The sequence below is a fragment of the Oncorhynchus keta genome, chromosome 32, assembly GCF_023373465.1.
Source record: "Oncorhynchus keta strain PuntledgeMale-10-30-2019 chromosome 32, Oket_V2, whole genome shotgun sequence".
NCBI classification, from domain to species: Eukaryota; Metazoa; Chordata; class Actinopteri; order Salmoniformes; family Salmonidae; genus Oncorhynchus; species Oncorhynchus keta.
The window spans coordinates 13,164,300-13,185,736 of NC_068452.1; the positions used below are offsets into that span (position 1 = coordinate 13,164,300).

The window sequence follows — 21,437 nt, forward strand, 5'->3', positions numbered from 1 at the left end:
TGCTTTCAACATTCATCACAGGTAACTTAAACTCTATTTTTATTATTCAAACAGTTGAGAGTATTTGTCTCCAAAGCAGACTCTTCAGTATCATTGTCACTTCAGAGCTGTGTGTGTGTGTTTGTTTTACAGATGGCAGAGAAAAGCAGTGCACCAGTGTGGGACTATTACATGGAATTGACACCAGGGAAAGCAAGGTGTCTTATTTGTGATAAAGATGTAAGCATGGGGTCAGCAACGGTTAAATAAACAAATACCATCAACCTGTGGAATCACCTTAAGAACACCCACCCAGAAGCCCATAAGGAAGCAATGATGAAAAAAGCTAATGCAAATTCTTCACAAGGAAAAAGTGATACAGACACGTCACAGACATCGCAGGCTACAATCTTACAACTTTTTAATAAACAAGCAAAATGGCAGGACAAAGACCCAAGGGCCAAGAAGATGTAGCAATTATTGAGATGATTGCCAATGACAACCAGCCATTCACAGTGGTGTCTGATGTTGGCTTTCAGCAGCCGATTACTCTTGCTGAACCCCGGTACAGGATCAAAGATGAATGCTAGATAAAACATGTGAAAGAGTTGTGATGAAAGTGAAGAATCTGGTGGCACCAGTGAACGCTCCACACATGGCATTCACAACTGACTGCTGGTCAGGCACTACAGAGTCCCTGATGAACCTTACTGGACATTTTATTGATAATGTCTGGACAAGAAAGCAGGTTGTGCTGAATGTCAAGACTATGACTGGATCACACACAGGAAACTACATCAGAGAGATGTTTTTGACCATGTTGGAATACTGGGAAATCCACACAGAACGTGTAGTGCTGGTCCTCAGGGACAGTGGGGCAAACATGGTGAAAGGTATGAGACTGGCAGAGCTTCCAGACTTCAGCTACAGAGCACACACCCTACAGCTTGTAATCAATGATGGCCAATCCAGTCAGAGAGCTGTGCTAGACATTATTGCCATGTTGAAGAGCCGTGCAACTCACTTTGACCACTCTGTACTGGCCAAACAGAGGCTGAGGGCCATTCAGGAAGAGCTTGGCCACCCCAAACACAGCATCATCCAAGCAGTTCAAACTCGCTGGAACTCAACACTACACATGTTGCAGAGGATGTTTGAACAGAGGCGTGCACCGAATGTGTATGCAGGTGAATACAGACACAACAGCAGTTTGTCTGCTGCACAGTGGGACATTGTCTCTAACCTAATTGAGACTCTGGCCACCTATGGAGGAGGTGACACTGGAGATGAGCCATTCCAACTCTACAGCAGCATGAAGCATCCCCAGTGTGACGGTGCTGAAGCTGATGCTGCAGCAGGAGGGTTCTTCTACTCAAGGCATCAAAACTTTACGGAACACCATGTTGGACAGTCTGACAAGGAGGTTCTCCAAGGCCGAGGAGACAAAGTGCCTGGTGCTGGCAATTGTCTTGGATCCACGTTACAAGAGCTATGCCTTCAGCTCAGGGACAGCACTAGAGAAAGCACGAGTGGCTGAAGGAGTCTGACCTACTAAGGAAACCAAATCCCAGAGCCACAGCGGAAGGGACAAGAGAAGAGGAGGACCCAGATCCAGGTGCAAAAAAGGCGAAGAGTCCAGGTAGATCAGCCACCCAGTCTGGTGGACAGCCTCTACGCTAGAATCCTTGGAAGCCAAGAGGGCAGGGCTGAAGTCCAGCGCAGTTTTGAAATTGAGTTTGAGCGTTACCTCAAACAGAGCCTGACAGTGACAGAAAGAGCGGCTTGCCTTTGGAGTGTTGGAAGCAAAATGTGTATTTTTGAAATTTTTCCTTTAATTAACTAGGCAAGTAAGTTAAGAACAAATTCTTATTTTCAATGACGGCCTAGGAACAGTGGGTTAACTGCCTGTTCAGGGGCGCGAACGGCAGATTTGTACCTTGTCAGCTTGGGGGTTTGAACCTGCAACCTTCCGGTTACTATTGTCCAACGCTCGAACCACTAGGCTACCTTGCCGCCCCAAATGAGGACAGACTTCAATCACTGGAAAATAAGTTTTTCTGTCCCCCACCTTCTTCGGTCCCAAACAGAGAGAGTGTTCAGTAAGGTGGGGAACATTTATGATAAGCAGAGGAGCTGACTGACAGGGGAACATGCAGACAAGCTCTGCTTTCTGCACTACCACCTAAAACTTCTGAACTGGGAATATTGAAGACCCATGAAAGCTGGTGGTTCCTTTGAACATATGTTCTCATGTTATTTGAGACTAAATTGATTTAATTTGTGGATTATATTAAGTTAAAATAAAAGTGTTCATTGTTCATTTAGTATTGTTGCAATTGTCATTATTACAAAAATGTGTGTGTATATAAATATATATATATATTTTTTTAAATCGGCCAAATAACCGGTATCGTCTTTTTTGGGTCCTCCAACAATCGGTATTGAAAAATCATAATCGGTCGACCTCTAGTAGAAACAATAACTCCCTGCCAGTTTCGGTAAAAAGCTGAAGGATGGGGCTGGAGAAATGCAACAATCCATGATATCAACATTATAGTTGTAACCATGTTTTGAGGATATACAGTGTTTGTTTATATTTACTGATAAACATTGGAGTAAAAAAAGCTTATATTTTGGGTTCTAATGGGGTACGACAGTTGAACTAAGCTCATGGGGCATTTATAAGTGAAATCTTCAAGGAACAGATGGGTACATATCATTAATGTATAAGTCCCAAAATAGATGTAACAACTGCTGATTGCCCCTTTAAGAGTATTGGGACAATCTAATAGGAGATATTGAGGACTACAGTATTTCAGGCATTGTCAATGGATGCATTTGATCAATTGGTAACGTTTTGTTGATGGTCCACTCTTGATGTTCAATGCGTTACAGATCTCCAACCTCCTCTTCCTCCTTCAATGTGACAGTCATCTTCCCCTCCTCCTCTTTCACTCCAAAAACTGCATCCTCCTCTTTCTCTGCCTCCTCGTCTTTTACTGTAACATATTCCTCCCCTTTCACTCTGAACGCGTCTTCCTCTTCTTTCACAGAAACGTCTTTCTCTTCTTTCACTGTAACAGCCTGAACTTGTTTTTGTATTGTAACATATTTCTCTTCCTCCTCCTCTTTGACGAGAGCTTCTTTCTCCGTCCAGCAGACCACCTCTTCTTTATCAGGAGGAGATTAGTTTAGTGAACTCATGGTCGGGGATGTTAGCTAGTCAGCATTAGCGACTGGCCTGGTCCTAAGCTAATTTAGCAAACCAGCTAGCTGGCAAAGAACGTAAATATATAATTAAATGGGTCAACAAGTACATACGACATAAGTGTGTTTAATACACAGCGACTAATATACACCAAAACAGTGTAAAGAGCGTGAATGTTGTAGCTGTGTTTGCTAGAAAGCTACCGAGGTGTCTGACTAGCTGTTGTTGTTGATGGAGCGTCCCGTCCACTAGATTATACGTCACACTGGCAGCGTCGCCTGAACCTAAAAGACGCACATCTGCCATCTGGACTGGAGTGGGCAACGCAGTTGAGGAACCAAACTTTTATTTTTCATTTATTTCATAACAGTTTAATATTATATTAAGTCGTTCAAAGAGAAGCATATGTTGATTGGTTCGTTTTTAATGAGAGAGAATTTAAAACAAACTTTACACCCACTACATATTTGCATTGAACCATACTTCTAACATGGATTGTTTTGACCCCAGAGGCATATCTTTTATCATAGCCAAAATGTGGTTTATTCAATTCTTCCAAATGTTTCATGACTTAGTCAATCAACCTGTACTTAATAAATCTAATTCATGGTTTAGTGTTTCTGTATCAAAATGGATTTTTAACTATTTCAAATCCTTTGGAGTCATTTTGACTCCATCCAAAAGCACCTTTGACAAATAGGACGTTTATTTCAAATCAAGATCACATTTTATTGGTCACATAGACGTGTTTAGCAGATATTATTGCAGGTGTTGTGAAATGCTTGTGTTTCTTGCTCCGACAGGGCAGTAATATCTAACAAGTAATATCTAACAATTTCACAACATTTACCCAAAACACACAAATCTAAGTATTTGAATCTAGGTTTCTCTGTAGACATGATCCATCCCACCAGAGGGTGGAGGGACACATGTATCAGTGGTTTTGACCAGATTGACACCTGCAGATATAGTGCCACTCCCGTGGACTCTCCAAGGATTGGACTTTTCTATACCAGGCATCACATGACAGCTACTCTTCCTGGGGTTTATTATGGATCCCCATTAGTTCCTGCCGAGTAAAGTCAGAGAGCGTGCCAGCCAGCCTGAACTGCCCCTTTCAAGCAAAAGGTATAAATGATGGGTTACGAACTAACAGGTATAAATGATCGGTTGTGAATTAACAGGTACAAAATGATGGGTTATGAATTAACTGGTATAAAATGATGGGTTATGAATTAAATCAAATCAAATTGTATTTGTCACATACACATGGTGAGCAGATGTTAATGCGAGTGTAGCGAAATGCTTGTGCTTCTAGTTCCGACAATGCAGTGATAACCAACAAGTAATCTAACTAACAATTCCAAAACTACTGTCTTATACACAGTGTAAGGGGATAAAGAATATGTACATAAGGATATATGAATGAGTGATGGTACAGAGCAGCATACAGCAGATGGTATCGAGTACAGTATATACATATGAGATGAGTATGTAGACAAAGTAAACAAAGTGGCATAGTTAAAGTGGCTAGTGATACATGTATTACGTAAGGATGCAGTCGATGATGTAGAGTACAGTATATACGTATGCATATGAGATGAATAATGTAGGGTAAGTAACATTATATAAGGTAGCATTGTTTAAAGTGGCTAGTGATATATTTACATCATTTCCCATCAATCCCATTATTAAAGTGGCTGGAGTTGGGTCAGTGTCAATGACAGTGTGTTGGCAGCAGCCACTCAATGTTAGTGGTGGCTGTTTAACAGTCTGATGGCCTTGAGATAGAAGCTGTTTTTCAGTCTCTCGGTCCCAGCTTTGATGCACCTGTACTGACCTCGCCTTCTGGATGATAGCGGGGTGAACAGGCAGTGGTTCGGTGGTTGATGTCCTTGATGATCTTTATGCCCTTCCTGTAACATCGGGTGGTGTAGGTGTCCTGGAGGGCAGGTAGTTTGCCCCCGGTGATGCGTTGTGCAGACCTCACTACCCTCTGGAGAGCCTTACGGTTGAGGGCGGAGCAGTTGCCGTACCAGGCGGTGATACAGCCCGCCAGGATGCTCTCGATTGTGCATCTGTAGAAGTTTGTGAGTGCTTTTGGTGACAAGCCGAATTTCTTCAGCCTCCTGAGGTTGAAGAGGCGCTGATGCGCCTTCTTCACAACGCTGTCAGTGTGAGTGGACCAATTCAGTTTGTCTGTGATGTGTATGCCGAGGAACTTAAAACTTGCTACACTCTCCACTACTGTTCCATCGATGTGGATAGGGGGGTGTTCTCTCTGCTGTTTCCTGAAGTCCACAATCATCTCCTTAGTTTTGTTGACGTTGAGTGTGAGGTTATTTTCCTGACACCACACTCCGAGGGCCCTCACCTCCTCCCTGTAGGCCGTCTCGTCGTTGTTGGTAATCAAGCCTACCACTGTTGTGTCGTCCGCAAACTTGATGATTGAGTTGGAGGCGTGCGTATAAATGATGGGTTGTGAATTAACTGGTACAAATGATGGGTTGTGAATTAACTGGTACAAATGATGGGTTGTGAATTAACTGGTACAAATGATGGGTTGTGAATTAACTGGTACAAATGATGGGTTGTGAATTAACTGGTACAAATGATGGGTTGTGAATTAACTGGTACAAATGATGGGTTGTGAATTAACTGGTACAAATGATGGGTTGTGAATTAACTGGTATAAAATGATGGGTTGTGAATTAACTGGTATAAAATGATGGGTTATGAACTAACAGGTATAAAATGATGGGTTGTGCACTAACAGGTATAAATGATGGGTTGTGAACTAACAGGTATAAATGATGGGTTGTGAACTAACAGGTATAAATGATGGGTTGTGAACTAACAGGTATAAATGATGGGTTGTGAACTAACAGGTATAAATGATGGGTTGTGAACTAACAGGTATAAATGATGGGTTGTGAACTAACAGGTATAAATGATGGGTTATGAACTAACAGGTATAAATGATGGGTTATGAACTAACAGGTATAAATGATGGGTTATGAACTAACAGGTATAAATGATGGGTTATGAACTAACAGGTATAAATGATGGGTTGTGAACTAACAGGTATAAATGATGGGTTGTGAACTAACAGGTATAAATGATGGGTTGTGAATTAACAGGTATTAATGATTAAATTATGGGTTATGAATTAACAGGTATAAATGATGGGTTGTGAACTAACAGGTATAAAAGATGGGTTGTGAACTAACAGGTATAAATGATGGGTTATGAATTAACAGGTATAAATTATGGGTTATGAATTAACAGGTATAAATTATGGGTTATGAACTAACAGGTATAAATGATGGGTTGTGAACTAACAGGTATAAATGATGGGTTGTGCACTAACAGGTATAAATGATGGGTTGTGAACTAACAGGTATGAATGATGGGTTGTGAATTAACAGGTATAAATGATGGGTTGTGAATTAACAGGTATGAATGATTAAATGATGGGTTGTTAACTAACACATCCCCTCCAGGCATTTCAATACATTCAGGATTTCTTATAGTGAGCATCACATGACAATACATGACATCTAAGTAGCTGAATATGCTTATGGACTGACAGTCTAACCGTCTGAAGGTCACAACTCATGTTATTCTGGTTAGAGACTAGTTGATTGAGGAGGGGGGATTTTTTTTACAATCAGGAAATAATATTTCATGTTTTACTCGTACCTCCATTCTCGTACTTCCATTCTCTTCACTATCCCCTCCACCCCCCAATCTCTCCCTGTCTTTACCATGTCCTGCCTGGCTTCCCACAGCCCCTGTTTAAAGAGGCTTATGAGAAGCCAGAGCAGAAACCTGTCCCTGACCGTCCCCCCTCACTCTCCCTACACCTCTCTCTACCTTAGCCAAAGTTCAAACAAAATTCCCTTTCACCCACGTAACAACAGCCATGCCCATACTACTCCGGCAAAGGAACAGTCCCAAAAGGTGTCTCCTCCCCGCCACAAGATGGTCTTGGACAGGTGGGGGATCGAGCCAAGCTATGCCTGTACATGATGGAACGTACTGGCAAGCACTTGTAGACGGCTCAACCAATTCAGGTCCCTGAGCCTGTTGTCCAGACCCCGCGCCTGCACTCCCTCCCAGACCACTGCCGAGATGCCCACTACAGGCACCGTACACCCTCCCCGTCTGACCTCCCCGTACAGGTGTCTGTGGTCTAAACCTGCTCGGGCAACTTCAACCTCAGGGTGAGCACACAGCCACTTGGCCGCATGACCAAAGTGCCACGGCAGCTGCTCCATCCGAGGACCCGTGTTAGACCACACGCTTCTCACCTGATATGAGAAGAACAGCCGCAGGAAGTAACCAGACGGGTGTATTACTGGCTGAGCAATGGTCTCAGAATCCTCAGGGCCCCATTACAGAGAGAACCCCCCGGGCACATCCGTCCTACCACGCCATCATCCCAAAAACTTCACAGAAGACTTAGCGTGGTTAAGCACAGCTCCCGATACTCGGGTGAAGTCCCCGAAAATGACAAGAGACCTTGTCAGGCACGAGTCCTTGCAAAGCAGAAAGGACATGTCATCTGCGTACTGCGTCAACTTAACGCAACAAGTCTTGTTGTGTTCTAAAACCCCACTATGCGCACGCTCCAGGAAAGCTCGAGCCTTCCGCTCCTACAGCTCCCTGAGTTGCGCCTTCAGGGCTGTGGATCTCTCCCAGTCGACCGACCCGCCGAGGTTGCCTGCCTCGTACTCGAGTTCGAGCATCCTTTGGATATGATCCACCTTCCTCCTTTGCTCCCTTTTTCTCCTCCTACAATATCCTGTAATAAAAACTCTAATCCTTACCTTAACTAAATCCCACCACTCTTACCACCCCCTCACACATGGACCGGAGGCCTTCAATCCCCCGAAACAAACCAGTAAAGGATTCAATGAAAGCTCATCCAGCACATCCTGATCTAATTTCCAGTACCACCTATCCAAAGAGGCAGACTGGTGACTTCACCTGCAGGAGCACCCCATCGTGATACAAAAAGAAAACAGGCAACAGCTGCCTAGACAACTGACCCATGGACCTAGACAGAAAAATATAGTCAAGCCTCTACGCAACCCCCCAGGAGTTGCACCAAGTGGAACCAGCCGTTGTCGGAGTAGTGTGCAGTTCTCCATCAACCAGACCATGGCAATCCATTAGCCCGGTGATGCACTGCTATCCCCCTACCCCTAAATCTATATTAAACCCCCCCCATCACCACTTGCCTATTTGTGGCGCACAGGGGTACCAGACAGTCCACCATCTCCTTCCTGTCTGCCGCCACCTGTGGCCCGTACACCCCCACTAATCTATATCTGCAATCCCTTAAGGTGACATTCACCCCCAAAACCCTCCCCTGCATAACCCCAAATGAACCCTCAACATTTACCTCCCTGTGCCCACACAAAATCCCTACCCCTGATGAGTGCAACCCCCCCTATACCCCAAACCGACTCCCCCTTGTCCCACTCCCTCCTAAATCTATTAACATCCCCTCCATCCCTCAGGTGAACCTCCTTTAAAAAACAAAAGTCAAAACGCACACCCTCTAAATAACAAAAAAACGCCCTCCTCTTAACAAAATCCCTTAAACGCTTACATTTAAACTAACAAAAGTTATAGTAGGCTCCATTAAAAAAATTATCAAATCAAATCAAAAACAACCATCACCCAACTACTAACCCACCCCCAAAAAAAAGAGTCTCACCCGATGCTCCCCTGCTCCATCTCCACCGGCAGGGACGCCCCCCCGTCTTCCTCCATCTTACCAACCCAGGATGCAGGAATGGTGTTTGGCTCCTGAGTGCCCTGCATCCTGGGTTGACCACCAAACTCCTCCTCTTCCCCAGCCCCGTATCTGGTTGGGTATAGAGTGGGGGAGCACGTGTCCCCAAACAGGAACTGCGACCCCCCTCAGTTGACCAGCCCTGAACCGTGCTTGGTGTATCAAGCTCCACCAGGAGTTGAGGGGCTGGGGAAGCCAGCGAGGACACAGAAGTTTCTCCCCCCCATACCCCCTTCTCTCTCGCTGTCTGTCGAGAGCCCCTTCCTCTTCCCTCTCTTCTTTGGCAATGGCGGTAACAGGGAGACACCACCCCCCCTCCCCGCAAGCTCCTCCACCGTTCCCCCATCTCTTCCACAAGGACACTCAACATTCTGCTGTCCCCCACTCCCTCTCCCCCCTCCTCCACTGGTCCTGCCACCGACTCCTTCTCCACCACCTCTCCCTCCATTGCTTCTCTCTCTGGCTCCTCCTGTCCCTTGCTTCCTTCTGCCTCTTTTCCCTCCTCTCCTCCCGGTTCTGCTGCTCCCGTGCCTTCTCTGTCCCCCTCTCCTCCTGCTGATGCTCTTTGCTCCTCCTCCTTCCGTGATGCCATCCCCTCTGCCCCCCAGCCGCAGACACATATGACCTTTGACGAGCCGGGCAAGGTCACAGGTGTGACCTTTGACGGGTGTGTGCTGACTAGCCACACCCGTGGCACGCCTTGAGCTCGTCACAGTCCTTCGCCTCGGCTCATCAGATCCACAAAATCTGCACTTTCTTGTGCTGCACGAGGCTAGGATGTGGCCGTAGGCCAGACAGGGGGCTGACGTGCTTAAAACAATGTCCCCCTCTCAGCCCCCAGGGAGAACATAGCTGGAGGATGAAGGTAGCCGCCCAGTCCCTTTGGGTCCTCCCTGAGGAGGGCCTGGAAGTCTCTCCTCCCGTTCCAAAAACCCAGGGAGTCCTTGAGGTGCCTTGCTGAGGAGATGCCATCCATGTATCTCCCCAGAAAGGCCCTCACCTCCTTGTCCTTGACGTATGGGCTATACATGTTCATTTACAATCCTGAAATTGTTTTTATTGTTTTTTGGCAAGCTGGTTACCTCGTAGTGGCACATCGGCCTCGCACCTCCCACTTCTCTCACCTCTTTCAGGATCTCGTCGTGTTTTTCTTCTGTGTGTAAAGCCACATCACAAGTTCCCATCCTTCCCTGTCAGTTTAAGGATCCACATCAAGATAGTCCTTCCAAAAGTTTCACGTCAGAATGGCTCCATCTCCTTGTCCTGCCACACAAAGCGAACCGTATTCGCCAGCCCGATCCCTGGGACCAACATATTTGAAGAATTTTGCGCCATCTGCATTCCCGCTCTCTTCCAAAAAAGGTCAAACTGAAAAGAAAAGCAAAAACGTCTGAGAATCGTTAGCCCCCCCAAAAACTTTTTTACCGCCCTCCGGCCTTCGACTTTCAGCGAAGAGGTTACTACGATACCTCAGTACCCAACTTGAGCTTAGCCACACAGGAGAGAAGCCTTATAGCTGTGATCAATGTGACAAGAGATACTCTCATTCAAGTGGTCTGATTAAACATCAGAAAATACATGCAGGAGATCCACAGAGTGGAATGATCTCCAACACCAGACCTGGGTAAGAGAACACAGTGTAGAATGACCAACACCAGACCTATACACATCAAATCACATTTTATTTGTCACATACACTTGTTTAGCAGATGTTATTGTGGGTGTAGCAAAATGCTTGTGTTTCTAGCTCCAACAGTCCAGCAATATCTAACAAGTAATATCTAACCATACACAAAATCTAAAGGAATGGAATTAAGAATTTATAAATATTTGGATGAGTGATGTCAGAGGGGCATAGACTAAGATAAGGTTGAATAGGACAGAATACAATATATACATATGAGATGAGTAATACATAGACTAAGATACAGTAGAATAGGATAGAATACAGTATATACCAGAGGTGGGACCAAGGCATTGTTTTACAAGTCACAAGTAAGTCTCAAGTTTTAGCACTCAAGTCCCAAGTCAAGACAAGCTATGGGGCGCAATCGCCCAGGCTACCACAGTTGTAGCTCAATCTTGGGTGTAATGTTCACGTTCCAGCACTGACTGACTGTGTGGAGGCACATTGATTTAATGTTACGTTAGCCTACATGCTATACTATATTTATTTTACATAGCTGTCGGCTATTAGCCACGACTTACCGTTCTTTGTGCAGCTTCAAATGTCGAACAAAGTTGGAAGTTGGTGCGCCTCCGTCTGTAATTTTCTTCCCAGATGTTTTGCAAGTTGCAATCCGTTTTTTGTTGATACAGCGTCGTCTTTATATCCGAAAATAATAATTACTTAATTACATCAAGCGTCCCAATGGTAAAACGTTTGATTTAATTACATCAAGTGTTCAAATGGAAAAACGTTTGAGTTCATTTTGTTCTGACACGGTCACTTTGCCCGCTGTTTATTACCACGTTGGGATGCAACCTTTTTTTTAATAACCTTTTTTATATATTTAAAAACAAAAATTACCCCCGTTTCCTCTCCCCAATTTCAAACTTGTCTCATCTTTGCAACTCTCCAACGGGCTGGGGAGCCAAGTTAAGCCCCCCCCTCGGCCAAACTCTCCCCTAACCCGGACGATGTTTAGCCAATTGTGTGCCACCCTATGGGACTCCCGATCACAGCAGGTTGTGGTACAGTCCGGGATCGAACCCGGGTCTCCAGTGACGCCTCTATCACTGCGGTGCAGTACCTTAGACTGCTGCACCACTCGGGTCTATAGTGACACCTCTAACACTGTGATGCTGTGCCACCCGGGCATAACCTTTTTTAACCAATTCTGATGTTTGTTAAAAGTGGAATTTTTACATTATTACGGTTATATCAACACACTCCCAACACCCCCAACTATTAATCTCTTTGGCACCGTAGACATCAAGTGACCACTTGATTCCACGTGACCAAACATTCCTGAGGCTGTGTCTCAAATAGTCACTTGTCACTTTTAATAGTCGGGCAATGGCACACAAAGCAAATACATTTATCTTGGCCAGGTTGCAGTTGTAAATGAGAACTTGTTCTAAACTGCCTACCTGGTTAAATAAAGGTGAAATAAATGTTTAAAAATAATACACAAATGTAGGATCAGTATAGACCTAGTCTGTTCATTATATACATCTACATGATGTATTGTTACACCATGTATGAGCAGTATAGACCTACAGTAGCTAGCTACTTATTTAGATGTAGTATGACTTAATGAAACTGCCTTAAATGTGCTGTAGTAAACATTTGTTTATTCGCACTAATAAATCAACACGTTCTTGTCTTTGTATGTGTCAATATAATAGTATTATATAATTCAATCCATTTAAAATCATCTTTGTCTGAAAATAAAATATGATCCTCAAATGCGTTTCCCCTCCAGTCAGCAGACGGCGATGTGCGTCTTTCAGGCGATGCTGCGAGCGTGACGTATAATCTAGTGGACGGTTCTTCAGAAACAGCTCGTCAACCACCTCGGTAGCTTGCTAGCCAACATAGCCGAAAGATTCAAGCTATTTATACGCTTTCGGTGTATATTAGCTACTGTGTTTTAGACACACTGCTGTCGTATCTACTTGTTAACCTATTTAATTTAATATTACGTTATTTTGTATTAGTCAGGTATAGTAGTTGGCTGGTTAAGTTAGCACTAGCCTAGTCGCTAATGATAGCTAGCTACCTAACATCCCCGAACATGAGCTCCCTCAACTACTGTCCTCCTGTTAAAGAAGAGGAGGTCTGCTGGACGGAGAAAGAAGCTGTGGGGCTGAACATTGTCATGAAAGAGGAGAAGGAAGAGGAGGATGTCACAGTTAAACAAGAAGTAGAGGGTGATGCTGTTACAGAGAAAGAGGAAGACGCGTTCAGAGTGAAAGAGGAGGAAGAGAAAGACGAGGATGCAGTTTTTGGAGTGAAGAAGGAAGAGGAGATTACTGTCACATTGAAAGATGAAGATGAAGAGGTGGAGATAGGAGATCTGATTAAAACCAGTAAGTACCGCCTTAAATTTGTTTTTAACTTTGGATATTCGGAGTTGGCTCATCAATACCTCTTCAACGGAGGGCCCTAGGATGATGACTGATATGTCTAGAGTCAGACGACATAGAGAACAAGCTACCCCTTGTTTTCTCCGTTCCGTTTCCAAAAAGTGACTTAACATATATATATATATTTGAGAAGGGTCTATCTGCTGACAGCAGACTGGGGTTCACGGCATGTTGTGATTTTCATGTAGTGATGATTTACTACGCACCGTGCCCCCCAATAGTGCCATGCGAGAGTTGGGTTGGCTACACCAAATATTATGGATATACTGACAAGATGTCTGTCCGTCCTAAGGAGGGGAGTCGTTGTCCACAAAACGGCACTGTGGGTTGTCTAGCTCCCACCTATCCTTTCTTTGGATTGGTGGATTCATCATATTATTGTAATATATTGTTTATATTCTATGAGGGTTGTTGTCGTCAACCACCTGTATTCAATGGAGAGAGATGCTAAGCTACTAGCATGAATATATGCTAGTAGAATATATGCTAGTATATCACATGTCTACAAAACAACTTAAGAATTACGAAACCTCTGTTAGATCAAGTAAACCTCACGTAGCAAATAAGCCATTAATTTTGTTGTTGACCAAATTCGACACTTTCCACAATGTGTTGACAATTGTTCTCACTTGGTTACAACCTACTGTAACTTACTGGCATGACCTAGAGAGATACAACCTACTTGTAACCTACCGACATGACCTAGAGAGATACAACCTACTGTAACCTACTGGCATGACCTAGAGAGATAAAACCAATTGGATACAACCTACTGTGATTGCATGAGAAAAGAATGGTACCAGTCAAAATGTAGTAAATACAGTACCAGTCAAGTTAGGACACCTACTCATTCAAGGGTTTTACTTTATTTTTTACTATTTTCTACGATGTAGAATAGTAGCGAAGACATCAAAACTCTACAATAACACATATGGAATCATGTAGTAACCAAAAAAGTGTTTAGCAAATCAAAATATATTTTATATTTGAGATTCTTCAATGGTGCCACCCTTTGCCTTGATGACAGCTTTGCATTCTCTCAACCAGCTTTACCTGGAATGCTTTTTCAATAGTCTTGAAGGAGTTACTACATATGCTAAGCACTTGTTGGCTTTTTTCCCCTTCATTCTGCGGTCCAACTCATCGCAAACCATCTCAATTGGGTTGAGGTCGGGTGATTGTGGAGGCCAGGTCATTAGACCAAAGGACAGATTTCCACCGGTCTAATGTCCATTGTTCGTGTTTCTTGGCCCAAGCAAGTCTCTTCTTATTATTGGTGTTCATTAGAAGTGGTTTCTTTGCAGCAATATCGACCATGAAGGCCTGATGGTCATCTGAACTGTTGATGTTGAGATGTGTCTGTTACTTGAACTCTGAAGCAAGCTTAGTGACCTCATGGTCGGAGATGTTAGCTAGCTAGGCTAATGCTAACTTAACCAGCCCGCTAGCTGACTATTAACAGCAACACCGTAAATATGAAATGAAATCGGATAACTAACTCGACGGTTGTGTTATCTAGAGGGAAACTCATTAGCACGGTAGGCTCGGGTGCCTTCTTGCTGTGAGCTCAAAACAAAAGAGAAAATCATACCGGTTTGCTCCTTTCTTTTTAAAACCTTTTCGGTAGAGATGTTACATTTGATACCGACAGCTACGAGGCATGCGGCAAAATCGCTAAAGCAGTATACTTCAAAGCAGTGTGCTGATGCCTGTAACACTTTATCAGCAGCACGTGATCAATGATTTCTGAAGCTTAATTTCAGAACAGAACAGTGCAGGCAACTGCAGACTAACTGATCTACAAATCACCTTGCATCATAAATAACTACTCATTATTATTTATAAATCAGTCAGCCAGTCACCATTTACCCAAAATGCAACATGGACTTTGACGCTCTCGAACACAGCCAGTGGTTTAGTAAGAAGACATAAAAGCTACGCGCTACGGTGTGGAACGTCATCTATAATAATGGTATAATTTGGCTGTTATAAATTCTGTGATTCTTAACCTCTTAGCGTCCCCTGAGACGTCTGCGTCCCACCCAGCCATCTGGAAATGCAAATGCACTACGCCAAATGCTAATAGCACTCGTTAAAACTCAAACGTTCATTAAAACACACATGCAGGGTACTGAATTAAAGCTACACTCGTTGTGAATCTAGCCAACAAGTCAGATTTTTAAAATGCTTTTCGGCGAAAGCATGAGAAGCTATTATCTGATAGCATGCAACACCCCGAAATACCTGAAGGGGACCTAAACAAAATAATTAGCGTAGCCGGCGCTACACAAAATGCAGAAATAAAATATAAAACATTCATTACCTTTGACGAGCTTCTTTGTTGGCACTCCTATATGTCCCATAAACATCACTATTGGGTCTTTTTTTTCTCGATTAAATCGGTCCATATATACCCAAAATATCCATCTATGAAAACTGTGTGATCCAGAAAAAAACACAGTTTCAAAACGCAACGTCATTTTTTTAAATTAAAAAAGTTGTCTATAAACTTTCACAAAACACTTCAAAATGCTTTTGTAATCCAACTTTAGGTATTAGTAAACGTTAATTAATAATCTATCAAATTGATCACGGGGCAATGTGTATTCAATAGCTCCACGTCTTCAAATCATGATCGGAAATCTCTCTTCCAAAACATCCTGTCGGAGACCGGATGGAATGGGGTCTCTCTTCTTCGTTTGACCAAGGAACAACCTCCAGGCAATTGCCAAGACTGGTGACATCGTGTGGAAGCTGTAGGACTTGTAATCTCGGCTCCATCTAATTTTCTGTGCCATAGACAATACATGCAAGTGGCGCATTGACATTTTTTCCACTTATTGGTGATCAGTTTTCCTTGGGCTTTTCGACGAAACACACATTCTGTTATAGTCACAGCCGTGATTTAACCAGTTTTAGAAACGTCAGTGTTTTCTATCCACACATACTAATCATATGCATATACTATATTCCTGGCATGAGTAGCAGGACGCTGAAATGTTGCGCGATTTTTAACAGAATGTTTGAAAAAGTAAGCCCTAGGCTGAAGAGGCTTTGAGTAAAAAAACAATTTTTGACACTATTGGTTGGAAAGCGTCAATGCTTCAGGAAGTTGTTCCCCATCACTACTTTTCAGCATTTTCTCTGTGAAGTAGACTACGGGAGTTTTGTATGTTTTTCCACCTTGGATTACTGCTAGCGCTGACTGACATCTGGAATCTATCTATTTTGGATGTTGGGGATTTCCCCTGCCATCATTCTGTATGTATCTGCTCTTTTGATCTGCAGTCATGTTTTAGTTGGGTTCTAACTGGTCTCCGGTAGTTAGTGCTCCAGCTCGCTGACCATAGCTAGTTGGCTAAATAGCTGATGTCAGCTGGCCCCAAGCATACTTCCAAAGTTGTGGCAAAATGGCTTAAGGACAACAAAGTCAAGGTATTAGAGTGGCCATCACAAAGCCCCGACCTCAATCCTATAGAAACTTTGTGGGCTGAACTGAAAGCAAGGCGGCCTACAAACCTGACTCAGTTACACCAGCTCTGTCAGGAGGAATGGGACTAAATTCACCCAACTTATTGTGGGAAGCCTGTGGAAGGCTACCCGAAACGTTTGATCCAAGTTAAACAATTTAAAGGAAATGCTACTAAATACTAATTGAGTATGTAATTTTCTGACTCACTGGGAATGTGATGAAAGAAATAAAGCTGAAATAAATAATTCTCTCTGCTATTATTCTGACATTTCACATCCTTAAAATAAAGTGGTTGTTACGGCTTTCTTCCGATGAAGGAGAGGCAGACCAAAATGCAGCGTGGTTATTTCGATACATGTTTAATAAAAAGATAAACATGAACGATACAAAACAATAAACGTAACGTGAAAACCTAAACAGCCTAATCTGGTGCAAACAAACACAGAGACATGAACAATCACCCACGGAACACTCAAAGAATATGGCTGCCTAAATATGGTTCCCAATCAGAGACAACGATAAACACCTGCCTCTGATTGAGAACCACTCCAGACAGCCATAGACTATTCTAGACAACCCCACTATACCACAATCCCAGTACCTACAAAAAACCCAAGACAAAACACACCACATAGTAAACCCATGTCACACCCTGGCCTAACCAAAATAATAAAGAAAACACAAAATACTAAGACCAGGGCGTGACAGTGGTGATCCTAACTGACCTAAGACAGGGAATTACTAGGATTAAATGTCAGGAATTGTGAATAACTGAGTTTAAATGTAGTTAGCCAAAGTGTATGTAAACTTCCGACTTCAACTGTAGGCACCGTTACTATGTTAAAAACAGAGGCAGGTGTTTGACTGATGTGTGTGTGGTGTTAAAGGGGAAATCTGAAATTGATCAGCTGATCCAGGAAATCATTTTCTGAATGACAGTCAAATGACAAACATCACAACATGTAATAACAACCAAAGTGCCTCTTCATTCATTACGTCGGTAAAGACCGTAATGCCGTGATCCATGTTGGAGCCAACATCCCTAACAAATGGATGTTTATAATGTGTTATTGTCTGCTTGATTTACAGTAGGGTCTCGTTAGACTGTTTGGACACAGAGATATTTAGCTCATAATGGGTAGAGAACTGTTCCTTGATGGATAGGCTATTGTACAACACACAGAGCTATTTTCCTTTATTCAGGACATTTAGAATGACAACACATTACAGAGTTGTGGGATTATTCACAACATTATCTGCTGATCAGATTATGAAATGACAAAGACATTTTAGTGTCCATGTTTTACCTGAAATATTAAATGCTATATAGTCCCAGGTCTATGTTGTTGTTAGGTGAAGTTATGGGTCCTACTGTATGTCTATGGTATTGGTATAACTAAGCAGATATACTACATCCATAGCTATTGGTTTCCTCATTAGCATGGAGGAGTTTCTGCAAACAAATTGCGTGGGCATCGCCCTCGTGTGCCAATTTTATCAAACACAGAAAGGGGCCTATATTGTAGACCAAAAGTCATCTGGCACACCGCTTAGGATTTCAACAACTTTAACTTTTTTTTCCTAGCCTACAATCATCGATTTTACTACTAATGTAAAGGGATACAAAATATGACTATATATGACAAATATATTGTTGCTCACTTGCCTGTCTTCAGACAATTGTCAAATAATTTAACAGATGTCAATTGTTGTACAACTTCATGAGTACGCTCTGGGCATCACTTTTTACCTCAGTGGATTTCTGTTGTTGTAGGCCTTTAACCATCTGTCTGACTTTGTTGTTCACACAGGAGAGAGACGGGACTATTGTGGATCCTCTGGGGAACCTCAACAACATCACGATGCAGAGCAGAGTCTCTCCACATCAAAACATCTCAAGAAACACCTGCAGAGATCCACAGGGAAGAAATCTCACTGCTGCTCTGACTGTGGGAAGAGTTACTCAAGATCAGATTCACTTAAACTACACCAGAGAATTCACACAGGTGATAAATCTCACTGCTGCTCTGATTGTGGGAAATGTTGCAAATCTTCATCAGAACTTAAAATACATCTGAGAAATCACACAGGAGAGAAACCTTACTGCTGCTCTGACTGTGGGAAAAGTTTCTCAAGATCAGATTCACTAAAACTGCACCAGAGAATTCACACAAGCGATAAATCTCACTGCTGCTCTGATTGTGGGAAATGTTGCAAATCTTCATCAGAACTTATTATACATCTGAGAAATCACACAGGAGAGAAACCTTACTGCTGCTCTGACTGCGGGAAATGTTTCTCAAGATCAGATTCACTAAAAGTTCACCTGAGAATACACACTGGAGGGAAATCTCACTGCTGCTCTGAATGTGGGAAGAGATTCAACTCTTCAGTAGACCTTAAAATGCATCAAAGAATTCACACAGGAGAGAAACCTTTTGGCTGTGATCATTGTGGGAATAGTTTTACTCAGCAAAGCAACCTAAAATCACACCAGAGAATACACACAGGAGAGAAACCTTATGGTTGTGATCAATGTGGAAAGCGTTTTTCTCAGCAAAGCAACCTGAAATCACACCAGAGAATACACACTGGGGAGAAACCTTATGGCTGTGATCAATGTGGGAAGAGTTTTACTTTGTCAAGCTGCCTGATAGTGCACCAGAGAACACACACTGGAGAGAAACCTTTTAGCTGTGACCAATGTGGGAAATGTTTTGTTACATCTGGCAATCTGATTGTACACCAGAGAACACACACAGGAGAGAAACCTTATAGCTGTAATCAATGTGGGAAGAGTTTTACTCAGTCAAGCAGCCTAATAGTACATGAGAGAACACACACACAGTAGAGAAGCTTCACCACTGTTCAGATTGTGGGAAAAGCTTTTCAACATCAAACACTTTGAAGCTGCACCAGAGAACACACACAGGAGAAAAATCTCTTAGCTGTAATCAATATGTGAATGGTGTTACTTGGCTAAACAGCCTGGTATCACACTAGAGAACACACACACAGGAGATAAATCTCTTAGCTGTGGTGATTGTGACAAGAGATGCTCTGATAAAAGATCAGAAAAAAGATCTGATAAAAGATCAGAAATTACATGAAGGAGATGTTTCATGATATCAATGAAATAATGTCACAATATTGAATGTTTTAACTATTAGCCTTGTATTTTAATGATGTCACAATGCAGAATGTTTAAGTATCATCTATTGCTTATTAGCCTCACAGGAATAATCCAGGCTCTGAATTGAAAGAGTACTATTTATATGATTTAACAGAAAGTGACTAACAAAAAAAGTGTTCCGTTACACTTACCATGTTGGGGACCAACTTGAATCAAAATGTAGCTACATTGGCCTCTAACCAGGGATGTTCCAATTATGCCCAGATTCCGTGTGGTTTTTGAGCTCAATTGATTTCAACATGATATTGATGAGTTATGACAAATAAGTGTTGCGTTCCTTTGTTTAGCGACCCCTACATTTAAATGCATCACTCCCAAATGTAGCTGACTGTCTTCTGCAGGTTGTCCTCTAACTAGTGAGGTAAAATATATCTCCCATTTCTATTTTGTTTTTTTTAGTTGTGTTAGTTTCAACAGCATGTACAACCTGATTTCCCCCCTAATCGATATCAGTGATTTATTGCTACTTGTCAAAACAACAGCGTTTTTGGTGCTTGTGCAGTTTATAAGGAGCTTGTTTAAATAAATACAAGTAATATGATTATTGTGGCAGATGTTTGTGTATATAGCACATTTTACGTTTAGGTTTAGGAAGACGAGAGTTCTAGAAGCTAGTGAGTTTTAGGAAGACGAGAGTTCTAGAAGCTAGTGAGTTTTAGGAAGACGAGAGTTCAAGAAGCTAGTGAGTTTTAGGAAGACGAGAGTTCTAGAAGACAGTGGAGTTTTTTTCTAAATTAGCTTTAGGATTCTATAGAAAGAAAAAGGTCAGAAATAATACTATAGTATATTATTATTTAGAAATACATTTTGTTTTTAATTGTTGACAGCCAGTAGACACCATGTTAATATTGTAGAAGGTGAAGCATTGTAGTTGATTCTAATGTGAAATGGAAGTTGTTTTCTGTTGGTGGTGTGCAAACCTTTCCATCAAAAATGTAGGATATATTTGTTGTTGTCTTAAGGGGAAGGTGTTACTGGCTTTGGCGCACTGATTGGTGTCACCTCGTTAGTCAGTATGTGTTTACACCAGTTCTTTTGTTTGCCTCTTCTTGGGCAAATTTAGTGGTTCTCATGGGGGACTTTTATGTCCCAGTTGTTATTACTAGTCAACTTTCAGTGGACACTGATAGCAAAAATTGCAAGATTATGTTATAATACTTTTATTGCGTCAAATGGTTGTTTTTATGCAACATAATAGAGGGTTCTTATAACTATTGTGTCTGTGTTCTACTGAGGATGGGCCTCTGGGAGAAAACACTGACAGGAGATTTACAATGTCTTTTGGGTGTTAACCTAAAAAGACCACATTCCAGAGCATGAGTTAATATTCTATATGGTGCCAGGGAGAGATGATCCCAGGGCCAGACCCTTGGTCTCTACACAAAGAGAACTGTTTTTATAGCAGATACTGTCTGCTGAGAATTATAACTCTTTCATACAAATCTTAACCTTGTGACCTGTTCTATACATCTGTTGTTCGTGTAGGTTGAAAGGGAAAGAAACACTTCTTGGCTGTAAAAGACCTTTGTACTTTCATCTGGGGGTGATTTGTCAACCAGCCATCATTATCGCAGAGCACTCAATTTATTCACTTTATATGTGTGCGTTGTATTGCCCTGCTCCCATATTAAGTGAATAAAGATTTAGTTTGAGAATAACTCTGACTTGTGTGATAAGTTTGTCTCAA

At 42.4% G+C, this 21,437-nt stretch overlaps 1 protein-coding gene and 1 pseudogene across 1 annotated transcript; both read left to right on the forward strand.

The window, feature by feature from the left end:
- Nucleotides 1–416: 416 nt before the first annotated feature.
- Nucleotides 417–1,526, forward strand: LOC118365742 (zinc finger BED domain-containing protein 4-like; annotated as a pseudogene).
- Nucleotides 1,527–12,402: 10,876 nt separating this feature from the next.
- Nucleotides 12,403–19,563, forward strand: LOC118365102 (zinc finger protein 664-like). Its single transcript, XM_035747053.2, has 2 exons — nt 12,403–13,028; nt 18,369–19,563. The coding sequence occupies exons 1-2, from the start codon at nt 12,704–12,706 to the stop codon at nt 19,406–19,408; spliced, it is 1,365 nt and encodes a 454-aa protein (XP_035602946.1). The 5' UTR covers nt 12,403–12,703; the 3' UTR covers nt 19,409–19,563.
- The last annotated feature ends 1,874 nt before the right edge of the window (nt 19,564–21,437 follow it).